The sequence below is a fragment of the Lotus japonicus genome, chromosome 3 (genome assembly GCF_012489685.1).
Source record: "Lotus japonicus ecotype B-129 chromosome 3, LjGifu_v1.2".
Classification (NCBI taxonomy): domain Eukaryota; kingdom Viridiplantae; phylum Streptophyta; class Magnoliopsida; order Fabales; family Fabaceae; genus Lotus; species Lotus japonicus.
In genome coordinates this window covers 65,698,874-65,722,933 of record NC_080043.1, presented here as the reverse complement: position 1 = coordinate 65,722,933, position 24,060 = coordinate 65,698,874, and the positions used below count along the sequence as shown (strand labels likewise).

At 32.7% G+C, this 24,060-nt stretch overlaps 1 protein-coding gene and 1 long non-coding RNA gene across 6 annotated transcripts; both read left to right on the top strand.

Annotated features, from left to right (window-relative positions):
- The first annotated feature begins 38 nt into the window (after positions 1-38).
- Positions 39-3,214, top strand: LOC130745325 (uncharacterized). Of its 5 annotated transcripts, none has more exons than XR_009021689.1 (5): positions 39-174; positions 269-607; positions 907-998; positions 1,101-1,949; positions 2,841-3,214. It is a non-coding gene; the product is annotated as an uncharacterized LOC130745325 (long non-coding RNA). The 5 variants fall into 5 exon arrangements; XR_009021688.1 differs by having other exon boundaries at positions 44-181; XR_009021690.1 differs by having other exon boundaries at positions 137-607; positions 1,101-1,187; positions 1,832-1,949.
- A 14,685-nt stretch (positions 3,215-17,899) lies between these two features.
- LOC130744534 (uncharacterized) lies at positions 17,900-18,697 on the top strand. Its single transcript, XM_057596708.1, has one exon. It carries the CDS (start codon positions 17,900-17,902, stop codon positions 18,695-18,697), a length of 798 nt encoding a protein of 265 aa, XP_057452691.1.
- The last annotated feature ends 5,363 nt before the right edge of the window (positions 18,698-24,060 follow it).

Below are 24,060 nucleotides of genomic sequence, written 5' to 3'. Positions count from 1 at the left end.
TCTTTCAAAAAATTCCATTCTTTCCTCATCATCGAATTCGAAGGAAACTACTCGGGCATTGCACTTAGCACCCACACGCGTTATCTCATCCAAGTTCCGCGTCCTAACAATTAACACGGTGGCTCTATTCCATAACTGCTTCAACTTCTCCTGCAATTGCGAGGCGCTCCATTGGTTTCTCGTTAATCTTCTATCCTACATTTCTAAATCTCAGTTACTGTTCACGGGCAATTTTTTTTTGGAGTAACTAATCTTTACTTTTCCATAGATTGGGCTTGGATCTGAATCAATATTTGGCCCAAATCCTCACACATCATCAGCTGTGACGTCGTCCCCGTGCTATTGCTTCCCACTGCTGCTATTCACTTTCTTCCTCCTACTTTCGTAGCTTCGTTCAGTTGCACAGGTGTGACGTCGTTTTCTTGGCATCATCTGTAGGATTTTCAGCTTCATCACCCTGTTTCCTCAGCGAATCATCATCTACACATCTCCTTTTGCGAGTTTTCCGGGTAAAGCTTCATCACCCTTCCATCGCCGTCGTTCCTTCCATGTTCTGTTGAGCGTGTCGTCCTTCCTGAATCTATTGTTGTTGGATTTCGGGATAAAGGTGCGTGCTACATGCCTAGGATTTTGCTTTCCAGGTTGTTTAATTTGATATATTCGAAATCTTTATGGATTATGCCTTTCCTCTCCTTCTCTCCATGCTAGCTGGCTCCAGTTGCACGTAGTCCCCTTATAAATAGGGGCGTGTTTCAGTTGTTGCTTACATTCTGTAGTTCTTTCATCTCTGTATCTAGGTTTGGTTATAGTGTTTCAACAAGTTTTGTTGATCTATTGAGTGTTAATTTGTTGATTTGTTCAGTGTTAGTGTGTATTGATTAATTTCTTTTCTCCATTTTTCTCCAGTTTTGTCATGGATTCTGCTTCAGATCTTCTTCTTTCCATGCTGTGTGGAATTTTAATTTGACTGGTAAAGGGTAAAAAGGCTTCAGAGTAAGGTAATTGTTATGTTCCAACTTGCTTAATCCCCACCGGTTCCATATTTCCATTCAATATTCTTGCTAAATGTGTATAACCCAATTCCTTTTGTTTTCATCCAGATGAAGAAAAAATAGAAGGAACAAAATCAAATTCACCCTCTCAAATGTTCAGGAAACATGGTCCCCTGCTATAATGATGTCTTGCTGGTAAAAATCTAACACTTGATCAGTTTTATAAAAGGTCAATACATTATGGAAGCTTACTTTTAAATTCTTGCATAAACTTTCTCATCCACGAATTCAGCTTGCCAACTGGTGAAATTGTTTGGCTTAATTTAGTAGTAATGGACCATCCAATTTTTAGTAATTGTTCTTATTCTCCTTCTGATTTTGCAATTTTTCAATCTCTATTAGTAAATATATGTGAGAGGGGGAAATATATGATTCAACTCTGAATCATATAAGTTATTTGTTTACTTTTACAACTCCATCAAATTCATTGAAAAATAAAGAAGAGAAGTGTAGGATATCATTTTCTTTCTCTTTGTTGTGTTTAGAAGGGAAAGAAAATGACAGTAGTGCTGCATCCAGATCTGTTAGTATCTGCCCCCCAATATTGCTCAGATCCTCTTTATCTGTATTTTTTGTGTGCTTATAAATTGAACCATTGGTTGTCAGGATGTTCATTGGTTGTACATTGATTATAGCTTTTGTGTTGATTTGTTTATGTTAAGTTGTATATCTGTTGATTTGTAACTGAGCAATCTCCCTTTAATTCGCTGGTCCAAAAGATTGAGGCAACTGTTCAGAAGTATATTTCTTCATTTACATCGGTTCTTCTCTTGAAGCAGAACTGATTTTTTGCATAGGGGAACCTGGATTTGATATTAGAAGATGTGCAGATTGTTAAGGGAATTCCAAACGTTACTTGATGTACTAGATCATGCCAATCATTTAAGTATATTTCAGGTACACATTGTCTTTTGGAAAGTAATTCTACCATTATCTTGATTGATTCTTCAGAAAGCATCTTTCAAACTCAGATTATACAAAGATGCTTATATGTTAAATTGTAGTCCACTGTAGATTCATTCTATGTTGGTTTACATTCATAGTATGTGTTCCGGATTATGTTCTTATCCGGAACAGTATGCATTGCTGACTATCATTTTTTTAGTAACAATTTTTCATTTCAGTTTATTATAGGGACTGAACAATACATGTTTTACAAAGGTTTCAGTAACAGTCCTAATGTCATTCCTTCAGCTTTACAAAGAAATTTCTACCTGGGGAAACAAACATGAACAATACATGATTTACAAAGGTTTAGCCATCGATAAAAGTGATATAGTGTTTACTATTTGATAACATATGATGAATTTTTATTATCTTGCCTTTTTGTTTAAAGACTGTAAGACTGTATTTCCCCAGCTTGTCACTTTCCTCAATGCCCTGGACCTGTTTTTTCCCTTAAGAGTTGAGGATTCTACTTCTTTATTTGGTTTTGATTGCTATATAATTTTCAAAGTTGTATGCTGATATCTTCTTCAATTTAGTACACGTAGTGAAATACTTAATTTCATAGACTGAGTGGTAGGATTAGCGAGTACTATTTTAGAGGAGTCTCAATTTGTTAGAGTGTGCTGGAGGTTGTGTTTTGTTTCTTCTAGGTATTTCCAACCATTAATGATATCAGAAATTAGGAAGGTTGTGTTATCTTATGTCAAAGATTGTGCTTGCTTGCTGATTTTGTAACCCAATTGCTTGAAAAACGTCTTGGTCCTATTTTTTTGCAAAATAGGATACCTATAATGTTTTTGCATAATCTGATATTTTTATGTTATTATTTTATTTCATCAGTAATCCTTAACCATGATTTGGCCTTATTTGATCATTGGAGCCTTGAGTGGTGGCCATTTGAGCTGCTAACCGTGCTGAGTCTTCTACCAAATCCAGAGCTTAAAACTTCAGTGGCTGTTGCGAAGATTTAAGGAGTGTTTTGCTCACAATTGTCAGAGGCCAAGTCCTTCTGCTGGTTTTTTTATGGTGTTCTTCATTGGTTCCCCAGAACAAAGCAAAGCTGGTGGGCTGGTCTCACCAAAACTCACAAAACTGTGATCTTGACATGTGTGTAGATGTCTTTTTTTTCATTGTTTTAATTGAGAAAACTAAAAATAATTGAGTGTTGTACTGCTACCATTATCAATTTCCACTAACTACCTTCTTTCGGTCTCTCCATATGTGCACTGAATCCCTTCAATTATTGACAAATTGATATCTCTTTGAAAAGCCTTTTAGAACACAAGAAATTAAAAGGAAGTATAGCATAAATGATTACATATTCAACAAAAATATCACAATACAGAACATAGAATAGTTAATTTTGTATTAACTTTCGCAAGTGTAAGCAGAAAAAAGTACATTAAGACTTGAAATGGGTTACAAAGAGCTTTGTTGTCCTGATACACTGTTCGTTTGTTCCTAAACTAGGTATTGAATCAAATGAAAAAGAGATGCAAAGTTAAACTTGTACTTTATTTCAATCCTTTTTCCCCATTTCATCTTAGTGCCAGGAAGTAAAACAAATAGGCAGAAGGACTTGGCATTGCCAATTATGTTACCCCCATTCCCTGGATCTCTGCAACTTCCACGCAAGCCTTCACCCCATTTCATCTTAGCTCAGTTTACCAATTTCCTAGCCACTCGTGCTTTATGCTCTATGTTGAATGTTGGCCCGAATCAATGGAAGCATTTTTAATGTTGCCAGTGTAAAACATTTAATTAATGTATGAAAATTGTATTCAGTTTGTATATATATTGAATTATATATTATATATTTCATGCTATTAAACTCTGGATATACACGGTGTAATGACATTCAATCATTTTATGCCACATAAGACAAAATATTACATTTCTCTTTTATTTTTTTGGTACAATATAGCTCTTTTATTTAAATGAATTAAAATTGTATTTTTTGATGTTGCAAAAAATAATTGAGTGTTCATGTAAAAATTGTTATGCCAACGGTATATCTACAATTATTTCCTATATAAAATGCATTGGTATAAATGTGTGGACTTTACAAAAAGGATTTTCTTGACAGTATAGAACAATATTTTTTTATGACTGTAATCGATCAATTAAGCAATAGCGTATCTTCACATTCGGTTAATAAACTGTTTAATTTAAGTTCATAAATTTCACGGTTAAGAAGATGACCTTAACCTTCACAATGACACTTTTTATTTCTTAAAACAAAATTAATTTGTTTGTAAGCTAAATTTATCTTAAAAAATTAAATTAAAATCTCAATAAAATTGTAGAATTGCTGCCCGTGCGACCCCGTGCATCGCACGGGTATAATCCTAGTGTTATCAAGTAGGCGTCCAACGGAGTCGGATTAGATCGGAATAAAAAATACTAGTGTATTTTTACCCGCGCGTTGCACGGGGAGTATGTCTATTGTATTTGATACATCAATTAATCATGAATGTGATTATGTGAGTTCGTTTTTCGTTATTATTTTTTAAATTCTAACTTATCTATGTTTTTTTTAACTTGTTCCCAATATGTAATTTCTATTTCCCTATTAATTCTCCTTTAATTGTCTATTTTTCTCCCTCAATTTCGTTACTCTCTCTTTTCTCTCATCTGACATTTTAAATTTTCGGTTTCCCTATATCTTTTTCCTATTTCCCCATTAATTGTCATTCTCCCCCCTCTCCCGTAATCCCTTCTTTCAAATTCCCCTTTCTCCCATTTATTTTTCTATAATAATTTCTTATTTCTGGAATTATTAAAACCTTTCATTTTCTTAAACATTTGGAAACCAATCAAATCAAATATTGTAATATTCTTCGTATCCGTCAAATAATAACTGCTTTATTTCCCCAAAATAATTAAACAACCTAAATCAATAAATTTTCCTACGCCTATAATTCAACATATTTTCATTACAAAGAATGCCTCAAAAATCCAGTGAATCATAATTCTCCACAAATCTCAGCCAAGTCCATGTTTGTACATTTACAAAATCTACAGACAATGACAAATCAAAATTGACCAAAATCTATCATCCGAGATGCTAAATTTCACTTCCACTTATATTAATAAAAGAGATATTTCCCCACAACCTTCCCATTTCTTGTCTCATCTCAATCATAGCTCCACTTGCTCTCTTTCACCTCAACATGCTTCTTTACCGCCAGATGTAAGATAGAATGCAACATGGCCAACTCCTCGTTAGCATTGAGGAATGGTGTGCTTCTCTTTTGGTTAATGCAAGTTTTCTCTTATGCTTCTTCTACTTTGTCCTTTGACCTTCTTCAAATAAATAAATACTCTTAGTGTTTGCTTTTAAGATGGGCAAGTTCTAAAAGATAGAAAATATGAGGAGATTTTAGATATCCGTAGAAGTAAAACAAACAAAGCAGATCCCACCAAATCTACAGAAAGAAACAACTATTGCATTCGAGTTTCTACCACATCTAGCGGACATCTAGACCAGCTGATAAAGTTCCTGCAACAAAATCAGCATTGGAATCATCTCCCAAATAAACTAAGAATATTTCTTCAAGTCTGCAAAGCCAGAGTAGTTGGACTAAACAAAAACTAAAATCAAATTCAGTGTCCAATATGCTTTCCTCAAATAAAATGTGAATCAAGTCCATATGGTTTCATCCTATCTTTTCTTGTAGGAAAAAAAAAACAAAACCGAGCAAACCCACTCATAAAAACAAAAAAATTCCAACAAAATATATTTTCTCATACAATTAGAAAAGGGAAGAATTGCATATCTAAAGAACTTCTGCAAATCACAGCGAGTCATCAAAAGAGAAATACAGAGGGAGAACCACATATTGCATACGTCCTCACTTTCTACAACTTGTTCAAAGATGCAATACTTCTTCGTAAGAAAAATCACACATTACAAAACCACAGATAAATTGGCCCCTTGTTTTAAAGTAAAAGAGACATACCAAAAAAACGTACTTCAGTCAGGTGGTTCATGGCCAGTGCCACCACCCACATACTCAAATCCTTGTATCAAACTCTTTAAAGTACAACAAAAAAACAAATAGAAAATTCAGGTCTGGGCGCACTTATCACAGTAGATTACAATAACAAAAAACTCAAAGCAAACTAACTAATATAGAAATTGAAAAACATAACACTAAAGATTCGAATAATCAATTCACAAAAACCCTTAAATTAAGAAAAATTCACCCTTAGACAAAAACCCCAATCTCCAATTCATGAACTATGTCTAATCTACGTAGTTTCCACCACTCCTCACATCAGCAACTGCATGGGTTGTATGAGAGCAGTTTCTCAAGCATTCCTTCTCACACTGTTCGAAGAAGTGTCTCTCGAAACTCGGAAGAGACTCTAATCCAGAGATTTCTGATATGAACCCAACATGAAACGCAAAAATAAGAAAATGCTCAAGTTTTTACTTAGCACATGCATTTGACACCAAATTTTGACGAGGCCTATCAGCATAAAACACTTTTGATATTTGCTCTAATGTGTGATAATCAGCACTGGAGTACAATTGTGCTACTAATCAAATCGAGTGAATCAGATTCACATCATAAGTTACAAAAATCAAAGGCACATTTCAGTCAAGTGAAACAAAAAAATGATTTAATGCCCCTCATGTGAACACCCCAAAAAATTATCAATATATGTGAGAAAAGAACAAAATAATTCTCCCATCCAAACTCATAATTCCCCCATCGAAAATAATTCTATCCATAGGATCAACTATCAAGTATCAAGACAGGTTAATTCATAAGTTATGTAATACCAAAAGTAATTGTGGTTACTTCACCAATGAACTTATACTAAAAATGAATTTAAATTGAACTTAAGGAAATATATAGAGCAAAGTAAGATATGTCACCCAATTGGCGTACTAAAACATGATTGATTATATGTAAAGTTGATGAGTTTCAGGGAAAGATGAACCAACCTTAAGAATGGGCTAGACATGCTCATGGAGATTAAATATGAGCTCTTCAAAAGCTTTCATCAATTTGAGTGACCTGTGCATCATAAAAAAAATAATCATCAACCTTGCTTCTTCGTAATAATCAAACCTGGAACTGGATCAGGAATATTGGCTACGTTTCAGACCCTAAGGAAGTTTTAAAGGAAAAAAACTGAATTAATTTTTGAAATCAAAGAAACTTAATCACAATATGCACAAAAATCTTCGTTGGAGTAAGGCACAATCTTTTTTTTTTTTTTTTTGAAAGATCAAATTTATTGAAACTGAATAAGCATGATACAATCAGATTGCTATAGCATCACTAGTAAGCTATTAGCAAAACCCAACCCGGCAATACCAAAAAGCCTTGTGCCTTAGCAAAACCAGCAAGCTGCCAATTTACAAGCGCAGTTCACCAAGGTGCCTTAAGGTAGTGAAACGAAAGAAGCGTAAGAAGCAGGAGAGTTAATTTGGTCTTCTATCTTCCAGCAAAACCCACAGGGGATCGAAACCTTCACAACCTGTGTTTGCCAAGAAATCAGCAACCGAGTTTCCTTCTCTATATGTGTGCCTAATTTCAAGGACATTGATTTCCTTCATCAGAATATCAATCTGGTTCAGTTCATTGAGCAGTTTCCAGGGTCGTTTTTCTCTTGATACCACCCATCCTATAGCCGCTGTGGAGTCGCTTTCATGAATTACATTGTTGAAGCGAAATTGTTGACAAAACTGCAGCCCAAATAGTATTGCTTTTACCTCAGCCTCATGAGCCCAACCGAACCCTATGCCAATTGCAAAGTATCCCAAAAATTTCTTGCTTGAATCCCTAATAACTCCTCCAACCCCACTGATCCCCGGGTTGCCCTTTGAGGCACCATCAACATTGCATTTCAGCAACCCGATGTTAGGAGGTAGCCACGAAACATGTCTAGGATTGGGATGGGGCATAGGGAACTGAATGTTTTCCAAGTTCCTTGATATTTGATCAATGTCAAAGGGACATGTTATCCAAGCACTCTTAATCCACCATGCTAGTCTGATCAAATACATGTCTGCAACCTCTTGAAAATTTGCCTCTTTGCCTTTGATAATTAGGGAAAATCTTTTAAAATTTTAATATTTTATGAAAAAGTTTCTCAGATTTAAAATTACCTTTAAAAAATCTGTTTCAAGATTTGTTATGAAAATAAATTTAGGTGAAGAAAAATTTTGTTTTTAGAGTATGAATTAAATTTTTTGGTATTTTTATTTAATTCAGAATTTTATGAGTTTTTATTGTGATTTGGTATATTTTGATAGTTTTTTATTAATTATTTTTAGAGTATTAATTAAATTTTATGTTATTTTTATTGAATTTTCGGATTTTTTATTTAATTAAGGATTTTATGAGTTTTTGTTGTGATTTGGTAGTTTTTATTAATTAATTTTTATGATATTTTTATTGAATTTTAGTTTTTTATTTAATCTAGGTAAATCTTAGATAATTATAGCAAATCTTTTAAAATTTTAATATTTTATGAAAAAGTTTCTCAGATTTAAAATTACCTTTAAAAATCGGTTTCAAGATTTGTTATGAAAATAAATTTTAGGTGAAGAAAAAGTTTATTTTTAGAGTATTAATTAAATTTTACGGTATTTTTATTGGACTTTTGGATTTTTATTTAATTCAGAATTTTATGAGTTTTTATTGTGATTTGGTAGATTTTGATATTTTTTATTAATTAATTTTTATGGTATTTTTAAAATTTTTTTACTTTATCTAGGGTAAATCTTAGACAATTAGGGCAAATCTTTAAAATTTTAAAATTTTATGAAAAATTTTCTCAAATTTAAATCAAAATAGGTCAAGAATAATTTGATTTTGATATAAAATATGTTAAAATTTTATTTAGTAATTAAGTGTGACACATGTCAACATAAGAGAAGAGAATTAATCTGGGAGTGACACCTCATCAAATTGGCCTGAGAATTAATCTGGGAGTGACACCTCATCAAATTGGACTGATAGAAGTTCTTCTTTTCTAATATATATTGATATTGATATTGATTATTATTATTATTATTATTATTATTATTATTATTATTTGGGAATATATTAACAAATTAACTTAAGCTATAGCTTTCAAACTCACTCTTTTTGAAAAAAAGTTTGGGATATATTAATTAATACTCTAAAAATAAATAATAAATAAATTAAGATAAAATCAAGAAATAAACCACCTAAATCCTAATCAAATCTAAAATTTAAAAATGTATTTTTTTTACTCTAAAAATAAATCAAAAATAAATTAAGATAAAATCAAGAAATAAACAACATAAATCCTAATCAAATCTAAAATTTTAAAATGTATTTTTTTTATGAGAATTAATCTGAAAATGACACGTTTTATTTTTTTTTCCAATTAGTGAATATTCTGCACCCTAGAAGATTTTCTTTTCCTCAATCCTTTTGCTTTTGATTAAGAAGAGAAAAGCAGGAATCCTTGAAGCATATGACATCTTACAATTAGTTGAAGAACAAAATCAATTCATGAAGAAGATTGAAACAGAAACCCAAAATGAAGTCTTGAAGAACAAAATACTCTCCTTCACCAATTTAAAAGGACTGTGGTGAAAGAATTGTATTTAGTGTATTTGTGAATCTTGGGGTGGAACCCTTGTGAAACAAAAAATCAAAGGCACATTTCAGTCAAAAGAAACAAAAAATGGTGTATTACCCCATATATGCGTACCCCAACAAATTATCTATAAATGTGAGAAAAAAACAAATATAATTCTCCCACCCAAAACAATTGTGGTTACTTCACCAATAAACTTATACTAACAATCAATTTAAATTGAACTTAAGAAAATATATAGAGTAAAGTAAGATAAGTCACCCAATTGGCATACTAAAACATGAGTATATGCAAAACTAATGAGTTTGAGGAAAACATGAACCAACCTTAAGAATGGGCTAAACATACTCATGAAGATTAAATGTGATCTCTTCATATGCTTTCATCAATTTGACTGACCTGTGCATCATTAAAAAAAAATTAGTAAGTTGTGCATCATTCACATATAGTGCAAATAGTATGCTTATACACACAGCTCAAACATGATGAATAAAAATGGGCAAAATTTGAGAAATGAATATGAATTCAGACTATCCTAAGTTTCGTAAATTTCTATAAATTATACCAAAATCTGGTTTAGAATGGCTTCACACGCATGGATTTCTACAAACTATACTAAAACCTGGTTTAAAAAAATACAAAAGCTGAAGAAGAACAATAGAAAAAACATTACATCAGAATCAAAACATTACGTCTTCAACAATGATTCGTTAAAGGGTCTATGCAAAAATTTGTAAACTTTTGGATCAAAACACACAAAATATGTGAAATTTAAGAATCCAGGATTGAATTACGAACAAAGGATAAACTGAAATGGCACAAACCATCAATCACAACATGATAAACTCTTCTTCACGTAACATCATCTTACGGCATACCTCTGTCCTGATCGCGACATGTGGCAGAGGTAGAAATAGCAGTTATCAAATCTCTGCGTGTCCATGGTAGCTTTGTGGACCCTCAACACCAAATCAACTCCCTTTTCTTAGAATTAGCATTAAATAAATAATAAGATAGATTAAGATAAAATTAAGAAATAAACAACCAAAATCCTAATCAAGTCTAAACTTTAAAAAGGTACTAAATAAAGATAGATAAAAACTACCAAAATCTAGCAAATCACAATAAAAAACTCATAAAATCCTGAATTAAATAAAAATATGAAAATTCAATAAAAATACCATAAAAATTCATTTATACTCTAAAAGTAACTCAAAAATAAAATAAAATATTTCATGAAATTAAAATTAAATAAATAATAAATAAGGATAGATAAAAACTATCAAAATCTAGCAAATCACAATAAAAACTCATAAAATCCTGCATTAATTAAAAATCCGAAAATTAAATAAAAATTAATTATTATACTCTATAAATAAATGTGAAATAAAATAAAATATTTCCTGGAAGTAAAATAAAATAAATAATAAGATAAAATTAAGAAATAAACAACCTAAATCCTAATTAAATCTAAAATTTAAAAAGGTACTAAATAAAGATAGATAAAAACTACCAAGTCTAACAAATCACAATAAAAACTCATAAAATTCTGAATTAATTAAAAATCCGAAAATTTAAGAAAAATTAATTAATATACTCTAAAAGTAAATCTAAAATAAAATAAAGTATTTCCTTGATTTAAAATAAAATAAATAATAAGATAAATTAAAATAAATTAAGAAATAAACAACCTAAATCCTAATCAAATCTAATATTAATTAAAAAAGGTATTAAATAAAGATAGATAAAAACTAACAAAATCTAGCAAATCACAATAAAAACTCATAAAATCCCGAATTAATAAAAAATTCGAAAATTCAATAAAAATTAATCAATATATTCTAAAAATAAATTTAAAATAAATTAAAAGACGAAATCTTATCTTTTAAAATAATATCAATCAATTATTTTAGAATATATAAAATTAAAACATATATCAATTTAAAATTATATCTTCTAAAATAATATCAATTAATTAGGTTAGAATATATAAAATTAAAACATATATCAATTTAAAATTATATCCTCTAACAAATTGACACGTGGAATAATTTTTATGAGAATTAATCTGGTGCTGACACTTCACTAAGAATTAATCTGGTGCTGACACGTCACTATGGAAGTTCTTCTTTTCTAATATATATTGATTGATATTGATATTGATGATTATTTCAAAATTATTTTCAAAAATGTAAAAAATCATTAAAAAATATACAAACTACATATAATTTAACATTTCTTAAAGAACAAAATATTTCATATCGTCCAAAATAAACAAACTAAACCCAACAAAATTTATATAAAAAAACTCCTAAACATAAACATACATAATGTAAACTCATAAATAACATACATCTTTTATTTTTGCTACATCAGAAGATTAAATAACATACGTCTTTAACTTAAACAAACATTAATTTAGGTATCAGAGTACCAATAAAACTAGAAATTAAACCCGTGCGTTGCACGGGTAACACACGGGTTTGTTTTAAGTTATGTGTTTATTATTTGTTACAATAATATATGTAATATAAAAAAAATTATTCAATAGTAGATAATTAAGAATGTGATAAATGTAATGAAATGTACACTAATTTTTTAGTATATTAAAGCACATGTTTTATGTTGTGCTTTAATAGAAATTATTTTCAATTCATTTGGTGATAATATGTTTTAATAGTAATGCACTCTCTATAATAAGCAAAAGTATGAAAATATATAATTAGAGTTGAATAAGTTAGTATGTGTTTGTGTAAAATCTTTTATAAAATAAAAAAGACTTTTATAAAGTGGTATTTATCTCTTTCTTTCATGTTTTGGTCTTGAAAGTAGTACTTTCAGTTGAAACTTTATGAAAAGTGTGCTAATGGAAGTTTAATGTTGAAATATTTTTGTCTCTTTCTTCCCAAAATTATTTGTTAATAAATATTATTTTCTTATTGAATTTAATTTTTAATATTTGTGAAATACAAAACTCAAGTAAATTTTAAGTTTATGGATGTTGTTATTTAATGTAAGTAGTTGAATAGTTTTTCTTACAATATATATATATTTTTAATTTTATGTTTATTATTATTTAACATATTTATTACAAAGTTTTTTGTTTGTTTGGATGTTTTTAATATAATGCAACACTTGAGTTTTGTTTTTGTATTTAATGCAAAAACTCAAGTGTGCTTTACATACATACTAGAAATTAAACCCGTGCGTTGCACGGGTTTTTTTTAAAGTTATATGTTAAATTTATCTTCGTATATGTAATAATATAGTAAATGTATTGTGTAGTAAATAATTAAAAATAAGATAAATATATGAAATGTAATTACATTGATAAAGTTTAATAAAATATTTATTGTAAACTAATTTTTTAGTATATTAAAAAATATTTTATGTTGCTTACTAAAATTAATTTTCTATTCATTTCGTGATCATATGTTTTCATAATAGTACACTCTCTATAATAAGTAAAAGGAGGGAAATATATAATTAGAGTTGAATAACTTAGTTTGTGTTTTGTGCAAAATGATGTTTCTCTCTTACTTTTATGCATGTTTTCACCTTGAAAGCAATGTTTGCAATTGAATTTTTATGGGAATAATGGTATAGAAAAAGTTTAATTATGAAAAATATTTTTAGTGATGCATATAGAAAATTATATTATTTATTGTTTAATAAGCATTTAATTAGTTAATATGCAGTTTGTAAGAAATTATATTTTTTAATTTAATTAGTTGATAAATGAATTAAGATAATAGTTTAATTATCTTTTTGGTACATCAGAAAGATACATTGCACCCTTCATGGATTGAAAAAACTTGAGCTCTAGCTCTTGCCACTTGAGCTATCATTCGATGACAGATAATAATTTATCTAATTCAATATAAACTTTTTACAATTTTGAAGATAGTAAAAAATTGAAAAAACTTTATAAGTGCAATTTACAAACACAAATCGTTCTATCTGATGCATATCTATCATAGTGGTTAAAATTAACTCTTTAATCCCTAAGGTTCGATCATTAAGAACTGTACTCTATGGGAGACCTTTGACTTTAATCACACTCGAGTAGAACATGGTTTCCTCAGTAGATGATACATGTGGCTAAAAAACTAACAAAAATTGTAAAGACTTAGTTAAAAAACTTCATAAGCTCGTATACTATGAATATAAAGATAAAAATAAGTGGAAGTTGGTTAAGAATAATTTTTATTTTTTATGAATTAAGAAAAATTTTAAGTATACCAAATATAATTGCATTTAGGAAGTTCATTAAACACTTTATTGTATACTACTTTTTTTTTCCTATTATAGGTGAGTGCAACAATAATAAATCTCAGGGAAAGTTAGTGCAATATGTCCATATTTATGTAAAAATCATATTAAATATTATTACCAAAGACATATTTTTAATATAAATTATAATTATTATCAACCAAAAATTTCAAAATAAAACTATTTTGAAAAATGAATTTATTTGAGTTATTCTTTTATTTTTTATAATAAATATGATATGCATAATATTTTAAATATACCTTCTAATTTTACTAATTTATTTTTAATATATTTAATTTATTTATTATCATATATGTATTTAATTAGGAAAAATACTTTATTATAATCAATAATTACTTGATAAAAATATAAAAGTAGCAATGAATCATTAAATGATAACCACAATATGTAATTAATGTAAAAACTCAAGTGAGCTTTACATATATATATAGATATACATATACATAGATAGATGTTGGAAATAAAGTGTCAAACATAAAATATGACATGATTTACATTATATGATGATTTATAATTAATACTTTTGACATAATTAAAAAAATTGTGATATATGTCAATTTTTTAATTGGTTATTCGGTGAGAAGTTAACATCTATTTTTTTTTTTGAAAGAGAGAAGTTAACATCTAATTTGAACTAGATTTATTTACTTTTGATCGAAAAGTTGAGTGACTTAATTTTAGCAATTGAAACTATAGAAACTAAAATCATGCATTTGTGGAAATATAAAAACCAAATTGTAAGATAGAATGAATGAGATGGACAGATGGTGAATAGTGAATAGGCGGCGGAGATGGACTTTACTGTCTCAAATATCCTTTGGGAAAATGAAATGATGGGTTGCTGTCTTAATCCTTGTAAAAATTAAAAATGGATAAGTGATGACTAACTAAACGCGTTTAACCTACTAATTATGTGCAACCAATACATTATATCTTTTGTTCCTTCATTTGGTTGTATCTTTATTTGGTGTACATTATCTAATAAAGATATTATGTGCATGTAATGGTTTCGCCTTGGTTTACCTCAAACTAGAAATTAAACCCGTGCGTTGCACGGGTAACACACGAGTTTGTTTTAAGTTATGTGTTTATTATTTGTAACAATAATATATGTAATATAAAAAAAATTATTCAATAGTAGATAATTACGAATATGATAAATGTAATGAAATGTACACTAAATTTTAGAATATTAAAGCACATGTTTTTTGTTGTGCTTAGCTTTAATAGAAATTATTTTCAGTTCATTTGGTGATAATATGGTTTAATAGTAATGCACTCTCAATAATAAGCAAAAGTATGAAAATATATAATTAGAGTTGAATAAGTAAGTATGTGTTTGTGTAAAATCTTTTATAAAAGAAAAAAGACTTTTATAAAGTGGTATTTATCTCTTTCTTTCATGTTTTGGCCTTGAAAGTAGTACTTTCAGTTGAAACTTTATGAAAAGTGTGCTAATGGAAGTTTAATGTTGAAATATTTTTGTCTCTTTCTTCCCAAAATTATTTGTTAATAAATATTATTTTCTTATTGAATTTAATTTTTAATATTTGTGAAATACAAAACTCAAGTAAATTTTAAGTTTATGGATGTTGTTATTTAATATAAGTAGTTGAATAATTTTTTTTTACAGTAATTTTAAGTTTATTATTGTTTAACATATTTATTACAAAGTTTTTTGTTTGTTTGGATGTTTTTAATACAATGCAACACTTGAGTCACTCACCTATCATGAGAGAGAAACTAGAGAGAGGGTGGGAGAGAGCGGGAAGTCGAGGGGGTAGCATTCGACGAAGAGAGATTGGTGGAAAGGCTGCTGGCGCAAGTGATGGAGATCAAGGCTGGATTACAGTTACAGGAAGAAGAAAGAGGAATGTCACTTCATTCTATTTCTCACACTTTCCCGACAACTTTGATGCCCAATCTATGTGGGGAGTTTTTGGAAAGTATGGAAAAGTTAAGGAGGTTGTGATTCCTAACAGGGTGAACCGAGCCGGTCTACGTTTTGGCTTCGCCAGATTCTGGGATGTGGTGGACTGCAGGTATATGGAAAGGCGGCTGGATAATATTTTGATTGGCAATTTGAAATTGCATGTGAACTTACCCAGATTTCAGAAAGAGAATGAGGTAACTGGTATGAAAGCTAAGGGGCAGAGATTTCAAGATGGGAGGCGGACAGAATCGCTGAATCACGCAGTTGCAGCGGTGCACAACCTGAAACAGGGACGACCTTGTATTGAGCATGGCATCCAGGGAGGGGGCGGTGGATCTTCCTCCTACAAGAATGCCCTGATGGATGGCAACAAGGGCAAGAACATCAAGAAACCAGCAAGCTTTTCTCTTGATGAGAAAGAACTGGAGTTGGGGAAGGGCTGTTCAATTGAGATAGAGGAAAAGGTGGAACCATGGCTACAAAACAGTTTGGTGGGGATTATTAAGGATGTTACTCTGTTAAACAACATTCAGGATATGTTTGTTTTTGCAGGAGGATTGCACTATGTTAGGGCACGTTATCTTGGCGATAACATGGTGTTATTAACAGGGGAGGAAGGAGCAGATGTGAATGAAATTTGGGGACAATCAGGGGAATGGTTTGATGAACATTTCTCTGCAATTTACCCATGGAGATCCGACCTTACGCCAGAGAAAAGATTAATTTGGTTAAGGTGTGAGGGTATCCCCCTTAATCTATGGAATGAGAAATTTTTTCATTCTGTAACAAAGGAGATTGGGGAATTAATAGCAATTGCAGGGGAAACAACCAAGTTCGAAAAGCTTGATGCTGCAAGACTCTGCATTCGCACTGCATCCATGCAGCCTGTTTTTATTCATTACAAGATGGCAGTTAAGGAGAACTCATTCAACATCCGATTAATGGAGGAACTTGATTGTTATGGCGCTTGCAGAAATTTCAACGACAGTGCCAGGAGTGAATCGGAGGAGAGTGACGACTCTGGGTGGTCGAGGTTTGATGTAGATACCCCGCCGCCAAGCCCTAACGCTGCTGATGATTTTGGCGGTGATGACGGTGGCTTTCCGGGCAACGCTCAAACTTCTTTGGGTACTAGGAATTTGGATATTAATGAACCATTATTGGGGCAGCAGGTTTCCAAGGGGAACGTTGGAATCATGGGAGAATGCAAAGATAATGATGGAGAGAATTTAGGGAGGCAGGAGGTTAATGATTTCAATCATTATCGGAATTTGAATATTACAGAGGAATATCAGGGGATTCAAAACCGGTTACCACCGGTCATGGAGGTTTCTAAGGGTGCGGTTAATGAGGGGTCCCCTTCAATTTTGGGCCCTGGCCCATTGCAGGGTTTTAGCTTTGGTTCTCTTCATGGGCCCTCCCAACCAGGTCCAGTGGAATCAGAAAGTGATATGAATACCCAAATTCCATCACCTGCGTGCATACCAGATGGGGAGAGCGCTGTGGGATTTTCTGACGACTATGGTGGCAGTGGGGCGGAAATTGCAGAAGAGACAGAGGAAGAAGGAGATGCCAGAGGCAGTGTTGCACCTGTGCTTGCCTGTGTAAGGGGGGACCTGAATTCAAATACTATTGGAGGAGACTCGTCCAGTAGCTCTGTGCGTTCGACAGAGGACTGCACACTTGACCCATCAACAAATCTTGTGGATTCAGTTGGGTTGACCCAGGGCAATCAGGCGCTCTCTTCTCCTAGGGCTGCCTTGGGTCCTTTGAACCATTCTTCTCATTCAAGAATCAACCATTGTAGCGCATCAGGGAGGTCACCAAGTCGACAGAATTCTTCCTCAATGTGCTTATCCATGTCAGATACATGTATCCGAAATTGCAATGGGGTTTTTTGGATGAGACACAGAGAGCAGGAGGCTAGGGAGTTATGGAATTTGGGTAAATCATTCGGTTTGAGATATGAAGGAGATGATGAAGACATTGTTAGACAGTTGGTAGAGATGGAGGTCAGAGATGAACAAGGGGTTAGAAGAGGCAGTGGTCAGATTGGAGGGGTAATGAACCAGTTGTCCTAATGAGAGTTCTAAGTTACAATATCAGAGGGATCGGGAGCAGTGCAAAGGGAAGAATCATTAGAAATCTTCTTTCCATTGAGAAGATTGATTTTGCCTGTTTCCAGGAGACTAAAATTGGACTGATTGATGCATCTTTTTGTCAAAGGCTTTGGGGGAATGAGGAGTGCGAATATTTGTATTCTCCTGCTATAAATAGAGGTGGCGGCTTATTGTGTATTTGGAGGAAAGGGAACTTTGTGGTGGAGGAAAGCAACTGCAATCCTAGATGGATTTATTTAAAAGGAAAGTGGGGTGGAAGTGGGGAAACTTATGCATTCATAAATGTCTATGCTCCGTGTAGTTCAGAGGAGAAGCGTCAATTATGGGGAGAACTTGTGAATTGCAGAAGGCGATCTGCGGCTGATTGTTGGTGTGTTCTTGGATATTTCAATTCTGTTAGAGATCCGAACGAAAGGAAAGGGATTACAAATGATACATCTGTTTCGCGAAGAGATACTGAATTTTTTAATGACTTTATCCACTCTATGGAGCTTGTTGATGTGCCAATGACTGGAAGAAGGTTTACTTGGTTTAGGCCTAATGGCTCGGCGATGAGCCGTCTTGATAGATGTTTGATCTCGCTTGAATGGCTTGCTCTGTGGCCACATAGTGTCCAACATATTTTGGATCGTGACATCTCTGATCACTGTCCAGTTGTATTGAAGCACCTGAACCAGGAATGGGGCCCTAAACCATTCCGTGTACTTAACTGTTGGCATTCAGATATCAGATTCCGTAAGTTTGTAGAGGAGAGTTGAGGTGAGTTTGCCTCGGAGGGGGATGGTATTATTATGTTAAAGGAGAAGCTGAAAAAATTTAAATGTCTCCTAAAAGGGTGGAATTCGGAGGTTTTTGGGGACTTAAATTCTCAGAAAAAAGAAGCTGTTAGGAGAATGAATGAACTTGATATTATTGCAGCAAATCAGGCTCTCTCTGTTGAGGAGATTAATGAAAGAAAGGATTTGATGGGTGAGTTTTGGAGGGTGACAAATCTTCAGGAATCTCTCTTGAGGCAGAAATCTAGGGTGCAATGGCTTAAAGACGGTGATGCAAATTCTGGTTTCTTCCACAGAATGGTGAACTGGAGAAGACGATCTAATGCTATCAATGGCCTTGTTCTTGATGATGTGTGGCAAGAAGATCCTACTGCTGTGAAGGAGGGCATTAAAGATTTCTTTGAGCAGAAATTTAAGGAATCTAGTGGCTCTGTTCCGACTCTTGATGGTATACCGTTTGCTCAATTATCACAGGTTGACAATGTTTTATTGACATCTGAATTTGACTTGGCGGAAATCAAAGCTGCTGTATGGGATTGTGATGGCAATAAAAGTCCTGGGCCAGATGGATACAATTTCAAATTTATTAAAGAATTTTGGGACCTTTTACAGTTTGATGTGAAGAGATTGGTTGATGATTTTCCTGTCAATGGGAGATGGCCTCGAGGTACAAATTCTTCTTTTATTACTCTTATCCCCAAGGTTGATTCCCCACAGAATTTAAATGAGTTCAGACCTATTTCTTTGGTGGGTTGTCTGAAAATCATTACAAAATTGCTGGCCGCCAGATTAAAGCTTGTGCTCCATAAGGTGATTGCAGAGAATCAGTCTGCTTTTCTTGGGGGAAGAAACATGCTTGACAGTGTGGTCATTGCAAATGAAGTGCTCCACGAGGCTAAATGCTGTAAAATCCCCTCCTTGATTTTAAAAGTGGATTTTGAGAAGGCGTATGATTCAGTTAGATGGAGTTTTTTGGTATATATGATGCGTCGGGTGAACTTCAGTGAAGTATGGATAAGGTGGGTTGTGGGTTGTCTTGAATCCTCATATGTTTCTGTTTTGGTGAATGGCAGTCCAACAAATGAATTTAGGATGGAAAAGGGCATCAGGCAGGGAGATCCTTTGGCGCCTTTTTTATTCTTAATCGTGGCTGAAGGTCTGTCTGGTATATTGAGAGAAGCAATTTCCTCTGATAATTTTCAACCTATCAGTGTTGGCAGGGAGGTTAAGGTGGATGTGGCACTGTTACAATTTGCTGATGATGCTCTTTTTTTTGGGAGAGCTTGTTTACAGACAGCAAAGACGTTGAAATGTATCTTGAGATGCTTTGAGCTGGTGTCTGGCATGAAGGTAAATTTTCATAAGAGTAAGCTAGCTGGAGTTGCAATTGATGTTTCTGTTACGGAGCGTTTTGCTGCTTTGCTTAATTGCAGAAGGATGGACATTCCTTTTGTCTATTTGGGTTTGCCAGTTGGTGCTAATCCTAGAAGACTATCTACTTGGGAACCAGTGCTGGATAAATTGAGGAGGCGGCTTGCTAGTTGGAAAGGGAAACAATTGTCGTTTGGTGGGAGATTGTGTTTGGTTAAAAGTGTGCTTACTGCTTTACCTTTATATTACATTTCTTTCTTTAAAATGCCTAAGGGGATTTTACTTAAATGTAAACAACTTATGATGAGATTCTTGTGGGGAGGTGATGAGGAGGAGAGGAAGATCTCTTGGGTTAGTTGGACCCAAGTTTGCTCCCCAAAAGTGGTGGGTGGATTGGGTGTGAGAGATTTGGAGCTCTTTAATGTTGCGCTTTTAGGAAAGTGGAGATGGCGTTTTCTTCATAACAGGAACCAGCTGTTGTGTCAGATTTTACAATCCAAATATGGCAATGGCGAGCTCTCTAAGGCATCTGTCTGGTGGAAAGATTTGAATAATTCATGTGTGGGGGAAGCTGCTGGCCATTGGTTTGAGAAAGGCATTTGTAGGAGAATTGGTGAAGGTGATGATATCCGTTTCTGGCAGGAATATTGGCATGGTGGGGGCTTATTTAGTGAACTCTTTCCTAATTTATTTATTATTTCTGAACAACAAATGTGCAGGGTTGTTGAGATGGGCATGTGGACTGAAAATAATTGTCACTGGGATTTAAAGTGGTCTGAAGAAATCTTGGGTAATCTTTTATCTCAGAGAAATGAGTTACTGAGGATGATCACCACTGTTCCATTGGTGAGAGGGAAATCAGACTCATGGCGCTGGAAATATGAAGGCAATGGGATCTATTCTGTAAGCTCTGCTTATGAAAAACTTATGGACTTTGATTTATCAGACATGGATACAAATTTCACGACTCTGTGGTCGACCTTGGCCCCTTCAAATGCATTAGCGATGTGCTGGCGGGTTTTCATTGATCGTATTCAGTCTAAGGTAAATCTTATTGCTCGCAATATTCCATTGGCTAGCTCACTATGCTCTTTGTGTTTGATACAGGAGGAAAATACAAATCATCTTTTCATATTTTGTCCATTTGCTTGGCGTGTTTGGGCACTCACCTTAAGGTGGTTGGGCTGGCTCTTTGTTCCCCCTGCACTTGCTAGAGATCATTTCCAGCAGTTTATCGGTGTTGGTTCAGGCTCAATGAAGAAAGGCCTCGCAGTAATTTGGGTGGCAGTTATTTGGCAGATTTGGATATCTAGGAATGGGTTTATTTTTCGTCAGGAGCATTCGACGCCAGAACAGGTTTTTAATCAAGCTAGAAACAAAGCTTGGCTTTGGTTAAAAGCTAAGCATAGAAGGTTCCATCATACAATTTCTGATTGGTTGGGTGAGCCAATTGCATGTTGTGCAGTCCTATAATTTCATGATTTTTTACTGTCATTAGAATGTTGCTGTGAGTTGCTTCCGGTTGGGTCATGTGCAATTTGTGTGAAAAGCATTACTGGTCTTGTTGTTTATGATTTCCCCATGTTGGTGGGACCTGCATAATTCTCATTGTTGCTTCGAGGAAGGATGTTGGATTGCTACTCATCTATTTGTGAAGGAATTTCTTGGATTGTTGGCTGTGTTGTGCATACTTAAAAGGGATCATGGCATGTTGCTGGGCCTTGTCTATTGCAAATCTGATGGGATTGGTGCGTGCATTGGAATTGCACTAATTTTAGATTTTGTGCTTCTTGTGTTATGAACTCCTTGGAGATTTCCTCTTGGTTATAGATTTCTAGTACTCTTTTCCCTTCACTAGGTTTTTCCAAGGGGGTTTTTCCTGGTAAGGTTTTAATGAGGCCTGATCTCTATAACCTTTCTCCTAGGAGGGGGTGGGTGGTGGGTTCTTCTATTAGTGAGGATCATTATTTTACTTTGTTGATGTAACTTGCTACATTGTACTATTCTTTCCCTTCTTTCTTTTTGTATTGAGTTGAAGTACCCCTTGTACTTCTCTTCAATATATTTCACTTGCTTATCAAAAAAAAAACTTGAGTTTTGCTTTTGTATTTAATGCAAAAACTCAATGTGTTTTACATATGAGTAACGCTATATGACACGAGGCCTGTAGTGCACGAGCAGACACGAGTGACGTGGCGTTTCATTCAATTCCCTTCTCCCATCACCAACAGTGAAGAAACCAGAACCAAACACCACCAAGGATTCACGCGATCTCGACCCTCCACCATCAAATGACAGCCATCGACGGTGGCAACTGTCGTGTACCCCGTTTGCGTCGTGGCCATAGCCACAAGATGCCTCCACCGAGCCTTCACCGCATGAGCCTACCATGGTCTTTCTCTCCCAAGGACGGTGCCGATCTGAACTTTGAAAGCCTTCACCACCTCGTGGCCTCCAAATCAACTCACCTTATTGCACAACTTCACCATGGTCTTGCTCCTCAAGGACGACGCCGATTTGAACTCTAAAGGCCTTCAGCTGAACCGAATCCATACCTCTCACCGCTGCTGTTACACAAACCGCAGACATTGGCGGTCCAATTCAACAACAACCCTTTTCTCAACGCCACTTCAACCCCTCCTTCCACACCGCCATCTTCCACCGCCTCACCCTTGAAATTCTGCCAAAGCTCAGATTTTTATCCCCCTCATAGAATATTAGGTTGATGATGTATTGGGTGTTTGACAAATTGAGGATTGAGATGCCAAATCCAAGGTACCCACAAAAGGGTTTTTGTGTTCCTTCAATGTAGAACAGGTAGGCAATGCTCTAGTTTGATACAGAGTTTGCTTTGTGATTTTTTTAAAATATTATCTATGAATCATAAAATACTGTTCGTGCCTTGGTCGTGCCTCTGCAGATCGTACCAAATATCATTTTCCTTTACATATAAACTAGATATAAAACCCGTGCGTTGCACGGGTGTTTTACAATTTTATAAACATTATATAAAATTTATTATAGTTTAAATAAAAATATTAAATATGTATTAAATATTATTTACTTATAAATTGTAATAAAATAAAAATAATTGTGTTAAAACATTTCATTATGAGTATTAGAGTTTTCTTTGTGTAAATAATTAATACTATTCAAATTTAATAATTAGCATTGAAATAGTTTTAATAATTTAAAAATGTATTTATTTAAACATACAATAAATTATAAAGTGCATTTCAAATATTTTAAATCAATTAATAAGTTTTAATATCACCAAACAAGTTATATCAACATTTTCTTATACATTTTATCAACAGTTAATTAACTTTAACTTTGATAATTGCAATAAATTTTAATTTTAATATTCTAAAATATTATTGAATAAATTAATTATTTTTTAATTTTAGCCTTAATTATTTTTCTCTGTTATACTTTTTTAAGTTGATCTTTTTTACTAATATATAATAGATCAAAATTTATAATTGAATAAATTTATGAAAAAAAATACACACACGTCATACTTTTTTTACATCCACGTCATACTTAATAATGTTAATTTTAAAAATATTTTTATAAATTATTTATTAATAAATTATTGCGGCACTTTTTATTTTTAAAACTATTTTCTATTTTTAATTATTAAAATTAATTAATTTTAATTATAAATAATGTTTCCATATAAAAATATAATTTAATAAAAAATTTATTCTAAATATCATCTTGTGTATACTCTATACATTTTTTAATGTATATAAAAAGATTATTCAAAAAGACTTAAATAATTATAATATATTAATTTTTATGTATGTAAAATTATTTTATAAAATAACACAAAACAACATCATAATCTATATTAAACAACACATGTAACTATTAAAAAAAATTCTAAGTATATCTTTATGAAAAAGCATTTACTCATTGACTATTTCTGATATTTCATATATTTATTTTATTTAAAATATATTACTCTGTAT

Excerpts from the sequence above, each read along its gene's own strand:
- LOC130744534 (XM_057596708.1), top strand. The coding sequence starts at position 17,900 with ATGAGAGTTCTAAGTTACAATATCAGAGGGATCGGGAGCAGTGCAAAG.